Genomic DNA, 13,623 nt, shown 5'->3' on the forward strand with positions numbered 1-13,623 from the left:
TTGAAGGTTGGCTAACATGGTGCCACTGTTTAAGAAAGGTGGTAAGGACAAGCCAGGGAACTATCGACCAGTGATTTCGGGGGTGGGCAAGTTGTTGGAGGGAATCCTGAAGGACAGGATGTACATGCATTTGGAAAGGCAAGAATTGATTAGGGATAGTCAACATGGCTTTGTGCGTGGGAAATCGTGTCTCACAAACTTGATTGAGTTTTTTGAATAAGTAACAAATAGGATTGATGACAGCAGAGCATTAGATCTGATCTATACGGACTTCAGTAAGGCGTTCAACAATGTTCCCCATGGGAGACTGGTTAGCAAGGTTAGATTTCATGGAATACAGGGAGAACTAGCCATTTGGATACAGAACTGACTCAAAGGTTGAAGATAGAGGGTGGTGGTGGAGGGTTGTTTTTCAGTCTGGAGCCCTGTGACCAGTGGAGTGCCACAAGGATCGGTGCTGGGTCCACTACTTTTCATCACTTATATAAATGATTTGGATGTGACAATAAGAGGTATATTTAGTAAATTTGCAGATGTCGTCAAAATTGGAGGTGTAGTGGACAGCGGAGAAGGTTACCTCAGATTACAACAGGATCTTGATCAGATGGGCCAATGGGCTGAGAAGTGGCAGATGGAGTTTAATTCAGATAAATGCGAGGTGCTGCATTTTGGGAAAGCAAATCTTAACCTGACTTATACAATTAATGGTAAGGTCCTGGGGAATGTTGCTGAACAAAGAGACCTTGGAGTGCAGGTTCATAGCTCCCTGAAAGTGGAGTCGCAGGTAGATAGGACAGTGAAGAAGGCATTTGGTACGTTTTCCTTTATTGGTCAGAGTATTGAGTACAGGAGTTGGAAGGGCATGTTGCAGCTGTACAGGACATTGGTTAGGCCACTGTTGGAATATTGCATGGAATTCAGGTCTCCATCCTAAAGATGTTGTCAAACTTGAAAGGATTCAAAGAAGGTTTACAAAGATATTGCCAGGGTTGGAGGATCTGAGCTATAGGGAGAGGCTGAATAGGCTAGGGCTGTTTTCCCTGGAGCGTCGGAGACTGAGGGGTGGCCTTATAGAGGTTTATAAAATATGAGGGGCATGGATTGGGTAAATAGGCAAGGTCTTTTCCTTGGAGTGGAGGAGTCCAGAACAAGAGTGAGAGGGGAAGATGTAAAAGAGACCTAAGGGGCAACTTTTTCACGCAGAGGGTGGTATGTGTATGGAATGGGCTGCCAGAGGAAGTGGTAGAGGCTAGTACAATTGCAACATTTAAAAGGCATTTGGATGGATATATGAATAGGAAGGGTTTGGAGGGATATGGGCCGGGTGCTGGCAGATGGGACTAGACTGAGTTGGATATCTGGTCGGCATGGACAGGTTGGACCGAAGGGTCTGTTTCCGTGCTGTACATCTCTATGACTCTAATCCAAACATATCAATTTAAAAACAGGTTTTGATACTTTGTCAGATTAATTTTACTATATGAGAAAATAATACATTATAGTTTTCAATAATACTTAATTTGCTATCATTTGAACTTCAGAGTATTTGTCATGTGCTAATTTGTACTTTCCAAACGTTAGCACACTTTTAATAACTCTTGTCATGTTGAAACATTCAGTTTATTGCTTGTTGTTGTAAATAACTAATGTATAAGAAATAGAAAAATGAATAATCCAGGAAAGGAGGGAGAACTGATTAAATAACCATGAAGGTTTCGATAAACTTTCGAGGATAACTTTAAAATTAACAGAAGATTGCAACTTTCTCCTGCACAATTATTTAAATGGCTAATTATTAATGACTGTGTAGTCTCAGAAATGAGAATACTTCTTAAATTCCATCCTGTTGCATTAACTCACATATGAACAAATTGGAACATCTTGAACTTAATGTTATCCTTGTCACTGCTAAGAAGGGGAATGGGTTTTGCTTTTACTCACCAAGAGGATGCAACGGGATTTAACTCTCGTGCAACTATGTGGAATCAATGAGCATTATAAGACAACTGCTAACCAAATTCCTTAAGTAGATGAAATGAATGTTAAGTATTTCACAGGTATAATATTGCCTGTTTTGCATGCTCTGCCTATGTTGAATTTATCCTCCACTACATCTAAAATTTCACATGTAATTTAAACAAATGAATCTTGTTCAAAATTACTACTTTTCCATTTAAATAGCTTCAGAATGTATTAAAACTGGCTGAAAGATAGTAAGCTCCATTCTCTTTGTTTTATTCCCCCTCATCACCGACTGTCTTACTCTGCCACAAATTACTTGTGACCAGATGGGAAAGAATTTGATGCCTTTGTTTCATATGCAAACACTTCTTCCTTGGGGGAGGATGATGAGAGCAACAGTTACATCATTACAGAGGAGAAATTTGCTCTGGAGCTTCTTCCGTCTGTGTTAGAGAAGCAGCATGGATATAAACTGTGTCTTTTTGAGAGAGACATACTGCCGGGAGGGGGTGAGTGCTCTTTGTATTTACTTAATTAATTTAACACACATTGTTGTATTTGTTTTACACTGCATATATTGTGAGGATTGACACATAAAAGCCTCGCTATTGTATGAAACTGGAGGAACGGTTAATTCTATTCTCACCTCCCTCAATTCTATTTGATGAACACTTCCATATAAAGTAGGAAATCATTAACATCACTTTAACGAATATTGAGATCCCTACACAGCCAACAACTCCAAAAATGAATCTATTAACCTCTAAAGTGCAGAAAATTCACCTTCCTATCGACAGACATTGAAGTACTACATTAAATTGCCGTAGAGTAACTAAAATGTTAACATTTCCAACAGGAAATCTTTTAGATTTTTATAGTTTGCCAAATGTTCCCTGAACTTTAGATCATAATCATTTGGATTCCTTTTTGGATAAGTTAAATCAGATGAGTTGCTAGCATCATTGCATGAGATCAAAGCATTTTATTAAGATACAGACAGACACAATTTACTAGTCAGGAGAATGGGACATATGCTATTTCAGAATGTCCTTGCTTTAATGTGCTCCACTGTGCATATAGTTATGAGTACCTGTCAGTGAAATACGTCAAATATACTACTGAAAAAGACACATTTTGTTGACAATTTGCAATAGAAGGAGAGAAAATCAAAGACTTTTTATTTATACATGGGATGTGGGTATCACTGGCTAGGCTTGTATTTATTTGCTTAGCCTTAATTGCCCTGGAGAAACTGGTTACCAGCTGCTTTCTTAAACTGCTGCATTCCATGGATAGGCACACCCACAGTGCTACTAGCAAGGGAATTCCAGGATTTTGGCCCTGCAGTAATGAAGGACAACAATATATTTTCAAGTCATGACATTGTGTGGCTTGATGGGGAAGTTGCATGTGTCTGCTACCCTTAGCCTTTTAGTTGCTTAAGGTGATGGATTCATAAAGTGACGTCTGAGGAAACTTAGTGAGTTACTGCAGTGCATGTTGCAGATAGCACAAACTGTGGTCTCTGTACTTTGTTGGTGAAATTGATTGAAGGTTATTGATAGGGTGCTAATCAAATGGATTACTTTACCTTGAATGGTGTTGAGCTTTCTGAGTGTTGCTGGAGTTGCACCCATCCAAACTGAGTGTACAGTATTCCTTCACAATCCTGATTTGTGTCATTTAAATGGTGGACAGGCATTGAGGAGACTGGATGCAAGTTATTCACTTCAGAATTCCCAGTTTCTGGCATTTTCTTATAACCACAGAATTTATCCATGTTTATCCAGCTAGTTGCTGGTCAATGGTAAACCCCCAGAATGTTGATAGTTGGGTATTCAGCTATGAATGTTGTTGAATGCCCTTAACAGGCTTTGTATATAAATTAATCAAATGGAAAAGGTGAGTGATTTACTGTAAGTGGTTAGTAGATGAAAAAATACTGCAGGTGATTTTTGATGGTAAAGAAAGCTTTCAGTTATGTTTAAAAGCACTTCTGGATATTAAAAAAATGCCATTAAATGACAAAGAGCAACGGTCAGATGTTCTCTTGTTGGAGATGGTCATTGCTTGGGATTTGTGTGGGGTCAATATTACTTGCCTGTTATCAGACCAAGCCTGAACATTGTTCAGGTCATTTTTTGCATGCAGCGCAGGTTTTAATTCCTAATTTCTTTACTCTGTTGGGTTCACTTTGGACATCAGTGTGTGTACAATTTTACTTTATTGAAGCATGGTACTCTAGAAAATGCTGCATAAATAGTATAGGCAGTCCTCAAGTTGTGAACGGGTTCCATTCTCGAGTCCACTTGCAAGTCAATTTGTATGCAAGTCAGAACACAATGCAAAATAATGTAAAATAATCAATTGTAAGTACAGTAAGAATTTGTATGTTGGATCTTTTGGAGCATTTGTAAGTTGGACATCCTTAAATTGGGGAGATCTTAAAATATCACAGTGCAATTCATCTACCATGGTCAGTTGGCCTTTCACCTTTATAAAGACTTCTATTTATTTTCCATGTACCAAGGCTTATCTCTCATTTTAATGAACCTTGGGCCACAAGACAGCCTGCTCATTGCTGCTCAAATAGGCTATTTCCTGACAATTTTTGTGACATCCAATCAACCATACAATATTCACACACCATAATCCTACAGTCAACTACATTTTTATTTGTTGACAAATGGTCGATTATTACTCTGACACACTGATTTAGTTTTACCAGGACTTGACCCGGACTTGTGTCATGAGTTTAGTCTAGTGCTTACTGAGTTATAATTTGGAGATGCCGGTGTCCGAGAGGGGTGTACAAAGTTAAAAATCACACAACACCAGGTTATAGTCCAACAGGTTTGATTGGAAGCACTAGCTTTCAGAGTGCTGTCACAACCACCTGATGAAGGAGCAGCGCTCCGAAAGCTAGTGCTTACTGAGTTGTAACACTTAACTTAAACACACATATCCCCTCAAAAAACATAAAGCTTAAGTCACCATCTGACTGATCTTTCAATAGGGCAGGCTTCATACTTTTTTTCCCATTTCAGCCTATTTACTACCTACAATGGACATGGACTGTTTCAATATCTGAGGAGCAGCAAATGGTGTTAAATATTGTACAATCATCCCTGCTTTTGGCCTTATGATGAAAAGATGGTCATTGATGAAGTAGCTGAATTGGCTTTAGCAACTCTGTTGTTGTGGTTCTGTTCGCCGAGCTGGAAATTTGTGTTGCAGATGTTTCCAGGTGACATCCTCAGTGCTTGGGAGCCTCCTGTGAAGCACTTCTGTGATCTTTCCGCTGGCATGTGTAGTGGTTTGAATCTGCAGCTTCCGGTTGTCAGTTCCAGCTGTCCGCTGCAGTGGTCGGTATATTAGGTCCAGATGTGCTTATTGATTGAATCTGTGGATGAGTGCCATGCCTCTAGGAATTCCCTGCCTGTTCTCTGTTTGGCTTGTCCTATAATAGTAGTGTTGTCCCAGTCGAATTCATGTTGCTTGTCAGCTGCGTGTGTGGCTACTAAGGATAGCTGGTCGTGTCGTTTCGTGGCTATGGTGTTCATGGATTTGGATCGTTAGCTGTCTTCCTGTTTGTCCTATGTAGTGTTTTGTGCAGTCCTTGCATGGGATTTTGTACACTACATTGGTTTTGCTCATGCTGGGTATTGGATCCTTCGTTCTGGTGAGTTTTTGTCTGAGAGTGGCAGTTGGTTTGTGTGGTGTTATGAGTCCTAGTGGTCGCAGTAGTCTGGCTGTCAGTTTAGAAATGGTCTTGATGTATGGTAGTGTGGCTAGTCCTTTGGGTTGCGGCATGTCCTCGTTCCGTTGTCTTTCCCTTAGACATCTGTTGATGAAATTGCGAGGATATCCGTTTTTGGCGAATACATTGTATAGGTGTTCTGCTTTCTCTTTTTGCAGTTCTGATGGACTGCAGTGTGTTGTGGCCCTTTTGAATAGTGTCTTGATGCAACTTCTTTTGTGTGTGTTGGGCTGGTTGCTTTCGTAGTTCAGGACGTGGTCTGTGTGTGTGGCTTTCTTGTATACCTTTGTGGTGAATTCTCCGTTCGGTGTTCTCTGTACCATCACATTTAGGAATGGGAGTTGGTTGTCCTTTTCTTCCTCTCTAGTGAATCGGATTCCTGTGAGTGTGGCAGTGATGATCCGGTGTGTGTCCTCTATTTCTGTGTTTTTAAAGGGAGTGGTTGGGGAAATTGAAATAGGCGATGACTGGGCTGTCCGGTCGGCCCCTGCAGACCCGGCTAAGTTGCTCTGTGAGCCATTCCCTAAGTTTATGTTTGGTCTCCCTGATGTAGTGAAGACCACACCGGGAACACCTGATGTAGTAAGCTAGGTTGGAAGAGACTTAGGTGAACCTCTGTCTTACCTGGAAGGACTGTTTGGGGCCCTGGATGGTGGTGAGGAGAGTGATGTACTGGCAGGTTTTGCATCTTTTCTGGTTGCAGGGGAAGGTACCTGGAGTTTTGGTGGTGAATTAGCATGAACCAAGGACTGTCAGAGGAACAACAGAAGGCTGAGAGGGATAGAGAGGGGAAGATATTCTTGATGGTGGGTCTATTTGGAGTTGGCAGAAGTTTTGAGAATGAAGCTTTGAATGCGGAGACTGGTGGGGTGGTAGGTGAGGACAAGGGGGACTCTGTCTTTATTGCATTGGCAGGAGGGGTTTTAGAGCAGTGGAATGGGGAATGGAGTTGGTGAAGTAGAGGGCTGTCTGGATGATGGAGGGAGGAAAAACACGTTGTTCAAAATAAGTGGACATCTGGGATGCTTGGGAGTGGAATGTCTCCTCGTCTGAGCAGATGCGGCAGAGCGAAGATGGAGGAATTGGGATAATAGGATGGAGTTCTTGCCAGATACTGGGTGTAGGAGGTGTAGTCCAGGTAGTTGTGGGAGCCCATAGGTTTGTAGTCGATGTCCGTCTGGAGAATGTCGCCGGAGATGGAAATGGTAAGGTCAAGAAAGGGGAGGGAAGTGTTGGAGATGGACGAAGTGAATTTGAGGGCAGGGTGGAAATTGTTGACGAAGTTGATGAACTGCTTCAGTTCAGCCTGGGTACAGGATGCTGCACTGATGGAGTCATCGATGTAACAGTGAAAGAGTTGGGGCACAGTGCCTGTGTAGCAAAGCTTGACAGTTAACTGTCATCATATAACTAGTGCATTATCAACCTATCAACACTTTTTCCTCATACAGTACGAACACGTTGTTCCTCTATACATTTCTTGAGAATCGCCCTTATTAGTGCAAGACCAAAAGCTTCAGCAAATGTGTCTTTTTCAGCAATACTCAAGTTCTGCACTGTAACCTTGTACCATGTTGTGTAACCCTAGGTACTCGCAGTATGATAAATAGCATTGTTTAACTGTGTGCAAAGCTGGAGACAGTAGATCCTGAGAGGTTAAGAATTTGGGCTTTCAGTTCGGATTCCTGAAGATTAGTATTCAGAAGCCAGTTTATTTGCAGCATTGAGTCTTACTCTCATCTTCTTTTCCACCTATCCACTCCACCCTCCCCCCCAACCTATCACCTTCATCCCCTCCCCCATTCACCCATTGTACTCTATGCTACTTTCTCCCCACCTCCACCCTTCTCTCACTTATCTCTCCACCCTTCAGGTTCTCTGTCTGTATTCCTGATGAAGGGCTTTTGCCCGAAACGTCAATTTTACTGCTCCTCGGATGCTGCCTGAATTGCTGTGCTCTTCCAGCACCACTAATTCAGAATCTTACTCTCATATACTAGTTACAGAAACATAGTCACAGATCTTTGTGTATTTATAACTCATCTGTCTGTCATCGTGAAAGTAAACTAAATAAAAGTCCCTTATAGTTTGAATGAACTCTACCAGCCAATTTTAAGGGTTTCTGGGGTCGTTCAAAAGCTGGAAATTCCTGAGACCATGAGTTTCTAGCTGATGAAATGAGTGAGTAATTCCTCCTGCTTGAATGGGTGTTTAATTTGCATGTGACCACAGCACATCCTGTTTTGGAAGAGTGAATTTCACACTCTGGGCGGAATCTTATAATTCAGAGCTTTGAGTGACGTAAGCTATGACAAAATTTGTGCCGAAATTGGACCAGTCTGGTGAAATCAATCTTAATATTAGAAGCACATGCTGCAACTTTTATCCTTTTCACAAAGGCGTGGTGAGTTGGCCAATTACGAGGGAATTATTGCTTGTTAGACACCTTGTTCAAACCACAATATGCCTCATTAATATGCAGCTTTCTGTCTTACCAAAATCTCCCAAAATTCTAGATGTTGAGAAAACCTGAAATGAGAACTCAGCGTGGATAGCTGTCTAATTCAGCTCACTGTTGCCAGTGAGGACCTCCATGTTAGATGCCAGGCACCAGTGTCTTGGGTTTGTTCCATGGGTACTGGCCACATGCATCCATGTCCTCTGACATTGAACTACCGCTATGTGCTAGCCTCTAAGAACTTCCATGGTGCATCTCCGATCCACTTACAGTATGTTTCTGCACTTGTTGCAATCAGAGCTGTCCCAGCAGTTCCTATTGTAAATAGAAACTCTGAGACTCAGCCCTCAGCTCATGGACTGGATCAGGCTGTACCTCCGGGCTTTTTGCTCACTGTCATAGCACTCACTCACTCAGCCTGCCTGAATGCTCACAACATCCTTGCCTTTTTGCCCCTTTCCCCCTCAATCAGAGATACCAGGCTCACTGTACTCTTGTAATGTCTTGCCATTCAGCACAAACACAAAGGCATCAGGTTTGTCATGTTTGTCAGCAGGTCTCAGTCAAGTGTTTTCATTTCTAGCCTGAAAACTGTGTTGTGCTGTTACAGGTGTGGTGCTTCTTACACTAGTATTAATGCATACTGAGGCAATTTGTTTTTATCGTAAAGGATGGTCTATGGAGAAAGGTGGCCTTTCATTATTTAAGGCATTAAACACTCATAAAAGTTTACATTATTACATCTCAAAAGATCTGTTCCACACTGGCATGGTGATTAATGTAAATCTATTCATGGAAACTCTTTAAGGGAGTTTTGAGATTTGTAGCTTAGGTTGAGGTTCTGAATGTAGGTTTGCTCGCTGAGCTGGAGGGTTCATTTTCAGAAGTTTCGTCACCGTACTAGGTTAAATCTTAACAAAGCTTCGTCCATAGGCTCACTGAAGATGTTACCTAGTATGATGATGAAACATCTGACAATGAATCTTCCAGCTCAGTGAGCAAACCTACATCTAGAACTCTTTAAGGGATTTTTTATGTTTGCCAACATTTATAGAAGTCAGTGAAATTGGCATTGACATTTACAAACTTTTAATAGTGTAGTATCACTGAAGCCCAGTGGCAAATCTATTACTAAAGGTTGATGCAATTTGGTGATCCTGTGTGTTACCTAATTTACAGGATAGTATCATATTTGTTTCAAGTATTGCATGGAATTTAATGTAAATGACAGGGGTTAAAGTGCACTGATTTGGGAATAATTAGGAACAGCACATTGCATTCAATATGTCTCTAGTTGATCCAAGGTATGATTCGTGATTAGAGCATGACTGTGTGCATCTACTTCCTGTAAGTGTGCAGTATATAAAGGCATTAGAGTCAAGAGTAGAGGGAATTAAAGTAATTATTGCCAAATCAATATTTTGTCCTTCGTGGTACAAGCAGCATCGCTCATATTTCCAGGCGAAAGCCCAAGGATAGGTTGAATGGGTTGAGATTCCATATATCTGGATCCCACAACAATTTCCCTCCATGTGAATCTCCCGTTAATCTGAATATATGCGGAGTCCACAAGTACATTATGCCTCATGATACATTCTGCTCGGGAATTCAGTTGCTTTGCAAATTATCCAAAACTTGCATTATGTAACACACCTTTGTAAACAGACTCAGGAAAGTTCCATTATTTTGTTTTTTTGAACTGAACTGTTCCATTTCTTTTGTTCCTATGCAAACCTATTCTGTCTAGTGAATAGGAGTTACACATATACGTTTTAACAACAAGGACAATTGGAGCAAACTTTACATGTGATTTATATTTTACCACAGATAAAGCAAAAGATGAGTAAAAGAATGCAACTGTAAACTCTGTTATATTGTCTGGAACATCAATGGCCAGTATTGTATAACTCTAATTATTACATCAACATTATCTTTGATCTGTATTTACGCTCCAGTGAGAGGGAAAAGCCTACTCCTTTGGCTATAGGATGGCCCTTGTTTGCATGTGAATTTTAAGCAGCCTGACTTGACAGTTACTTTTTCTGGCCATGCCATTATAAGATTGAGTTATTTTCCAACAATTAGTAATTCTAATTTGATTAAGCAAGTGAGTGATAAAATTATGTTCTGTTTGATTGTAGTTAGTTGTAAGACAGCTTCTTTAAGGAAGAAAGCCTATGGCAAAGTCAAAGTTACGCTCATGGATTTATGGGTGTTTTATTGGCTTGAGAATGGTTTGAAGTGAAATGCTAAATAAAAACCAAAATAAAAGCAGATGCTGGAAATCAGACACAAAAACAAAAGTTGCTGGAGAAGCTCAGCAGATCAGGCAGAATCTGTGAAGAGAAAGCAGAGTTAACATTTTGGGTCCAGTGACCCCTCCCCAGAAGGGTCATTCGTAGCTAGCAAAATGTTGTTTTTATGCAGAAGATAGGGTGGGTGGAGGGGCTGAGAAGTAAACGATAGGTGGAGGTAGAGCCCAAAGAAAGAGAAGAACACTGGACAGAAAAAGGAATGGATAATTACTATTAATGGGGACTGTTAGTGGCTAACCATGAGCTTTGTGTAATAACAGACCGTATGACCGTCCTGGTTGGGGATGGACGTGCAAAGGGATTGCACAACCATGGGAAAGAGAAGGCTGCTGAAGCCCACAAACTGGAAACTCTGAAAGTGGCGTGGAATGTCAGAGGAATCAAGGACGTAAGTGGGCAGGAACTGGCCAAAGGGAGAAAGAAACTGAGTTGAGGTTGGACGAAATGGGTTCTGTGGGGCTGGAGCAGATAGAAACAGGGGTCTGCTCGGGCAGTTTGTGGATTATGGGAAGGAGGGGAGAAGGAGATAGGAGTTTGTCTGGGTTTCTTCCTGGTGCTCCGGTTTCCTCCCACAATCCAAAGATGTGCAGATTAGATGAATTGGCGATGCTACGTTGCCCATAGTGTTCAGCATTATGTAGATCAAATACATTAGTCAGGGGTAAATATAGGATAATAGGGTAGGGAAATGAGTCCAGGTGGGTTACTCTTTGGAGGGTAGGCGTGGACTTGTTGGGCCAAAGGGCCTCTTCCATACTGTAGGGATTCTATGAATCTATAAGTCAAAGAGGAGAGCCTTCTCCTAGCAGTACATCAAATGCAGCCTCTGATACCAGTGGAGGAGTTTGGAGACAGTTAGTCTACTGTTCAGGGTAGATAGCAATAACACATTCTTCAGATAGGGCTCAATGGTTAGCATTGCTGCCTCACAGTGTCAGGGACCCAGGTTCGTTTCCAGCCTTGGGTGACTGTCTGTGTGGAGTTTGCACATTCTTCCCATGTCTGCGTGGGTTTTTTCCAGGTGCTCTGAAGAAGGGCTTATGCCTGAAACGTCGATTCTCCTGCTCCTCGGATGCTGCCTGGCCTGCTGTGTTTTCCAGCACCACATTTTTCAACAATGGGGAAACTTCACCCCAGTTTTGCTGGAATTGACCTGGACGTCCAGCTGGACAGTATGTTACACATACTGGGCTTTTCCTTCTCTCAGGACCTGCAGTGAACGCTATGACACCAGGTTGTGCCAATCTGTTCCATAATTGCCACCCAAAGCACTCAGCCATTTGCAATTCTATAGGAAGAAGGTCATTGACTGCCTACATAGGTGCAACAATCTTCTCTCTGAAACCTCACTTGCTCTATCTCTGCTACTGTACCCATCTCAACCCAAAGCTCATGATTCTCCTTTCCCACTATTTTCTGCAACATCTTCCCTCACTTACTCTCACCCATCCCAACACCCGCCAGCACTAACTATGCAGACCATCTGCACTGCCAAATCACTCACTAGGGACACCTCCCGCCAACACCAAACCTAGCAGCTGTACCACTCATTTTCATCTCGCTAATACCTGCCTTTCTGTCATCTGAGGGGAAGAAAACAGCCCACAGTAAAACAGAAAGAGTCAAGACAGGTGATGGGTTACCTGACATTCAGTTCCTCACTCCTTATCATAGAATCCCTTCAGAGTGGAAACAGGCCATTTAACGAACCTGGGTCCCTGACACTGTGAGGCAGCAGTGCTAACCATTGAGCCCTATCTGAAGAATGTGTTATTGCTATCTACCCTGAACAGCAGACTAACTGTCTCCAAACTCCTCCACTGGTATCAGAGGCTGCATTTGATGTACTGCTAGGAGAAGGCTCTCCTCTTTGACTTATAGATTCATAGAATCCCTACAGTATGGAAGAGGCCCTTCGGCCCAACAAGTCCACGCCTACCCTCCAAAGAGTAACCCACCTGGACTCATTTCCCTACCCTATTATCCTATATTTACCCCTGACTAATGTATTTGATCTACATAATGCTGAACACTATGGGCAACGTAGCATCGCCAATTCATCTAATCTGCACATCTTTGGATTGTGGGAGGAAACCGGAGCACCAGGAAGAAACCCAGACAAACTCCTATCTCCTTCTCCCCTCCTTCCCATAATCCACAAACTGCCCGAGCAGACCCTTGTTTCTATCTGCTCCTGCCCCACAGAACCCATTTCGTCCAACCTCAACTCAGTTTCTTTCTTCCTTTGGCCAGTTCCTGCCCACTTACATCCTCTGGTCTCCAGCATCTGCAGTCCTCACTTTCACCTGAAGTTTCCCCATTGTCCAAATCCATAGTAAATCTTGGGAAACATGGAGGGCATCTCTGGGTTGCTGGTGCTTGTCAGGATGCACAATGGGCATTTGAAGATGGTACAGATGCAAGGGATGTCGGGAACTTTGGGAGATCCGCTGAGTGGTGATTTACTCTGGGAGCATAATGTAGTAAAATGGGGCAAGAATTGGGATTCCATTGGGTTTGGTGGGTAGTTAATGAGGTGTATTTGGTAGGATACCACAAGCACATATGCTTGGTCTTATGTTGGAATTGTCCCCAACAGAATTACTACACCTGATTGTAGCCAATAAAAACCTCTGTTATTCTGAAGAAGAAAGCTAATCATTGTAAGAATGTAAGGCTCCACAATTAATATGGATATCATAAACAGTAGACCATTGGTTGTATGTTATATAAGAATGAGAATTTTCATGTGCTTATCTTTTTGTCAGCAACTGGATTTTAGGTTTACATATATCACCAAGTTTTTTCACTTGAGAAAAACTCCCCAGGACATTTGCAACTGGCTGCAGATGCCGAGAGGAAGAACGCCTCATCTTCCACCTCGGAACACTTCAACCCCAGGGCATCAATGTGGACTTCAACAGTTTCCTCATTTCCCCTTCCCCCACCTCACCCTCGTTCCAAACTTCCAGCTCAGCACTGTCCCATGACTTGTCCTCCCTGCCTATCTTCTTTTCCACCTATCCACTCCACCCTCCTCCCTGACCTATCACCTTCATCCCCTCCCCCACTCACCTATTGTACTCTTTGCTACTTTCTCCGCACCCCCACCCTCCTCTAGCTTACCT

The 13,623-nt window shown here is 42.3% G+C and overlaps 1 protein-coding gene across 2 annotated transcripts in view; it reads left to right on the forward strand.

The window, feature by feature from the left end:
* Window positions 1-13,623, forward strand: part of LOC122550655 (interleukin-18 receptor accessory protein-like) — an 84,404-nt gene that overhangs the window by 60,587 nt on the left and 10,194 nt on the right. For both annotated transcript variants that reach the window (XM_043691733.1, XM_043691734.1), the window contains exon 10: window positions 2,289-2,471. In XM_043691733.1, the coding sequence (XP_043547668.1) occupies window positions 2,289-2,471 (183 nt within the window). The remainder of the gene's footprint in view (window positions 1-2,288; window positions 2,472-13,623) is intronic.

This window comes from Chiloscyllium plagiosum, chromosome 6, assembly GCF_004010195.1.
Source record: "Chiloscyllium plagiosum isolate BGI_BamShark_2017 chromosome 6, ASM401019v2, whole genome shotgun sequence".
NCBI classification, from domain to species: domain Eukaryota; kingdom Metazoa; phylum Chordata; class Chondrichthyes; order Orectolobiformes; family Hemiscylliidae; genus Chiloscyllium; species Chiloscyllium plagiosum.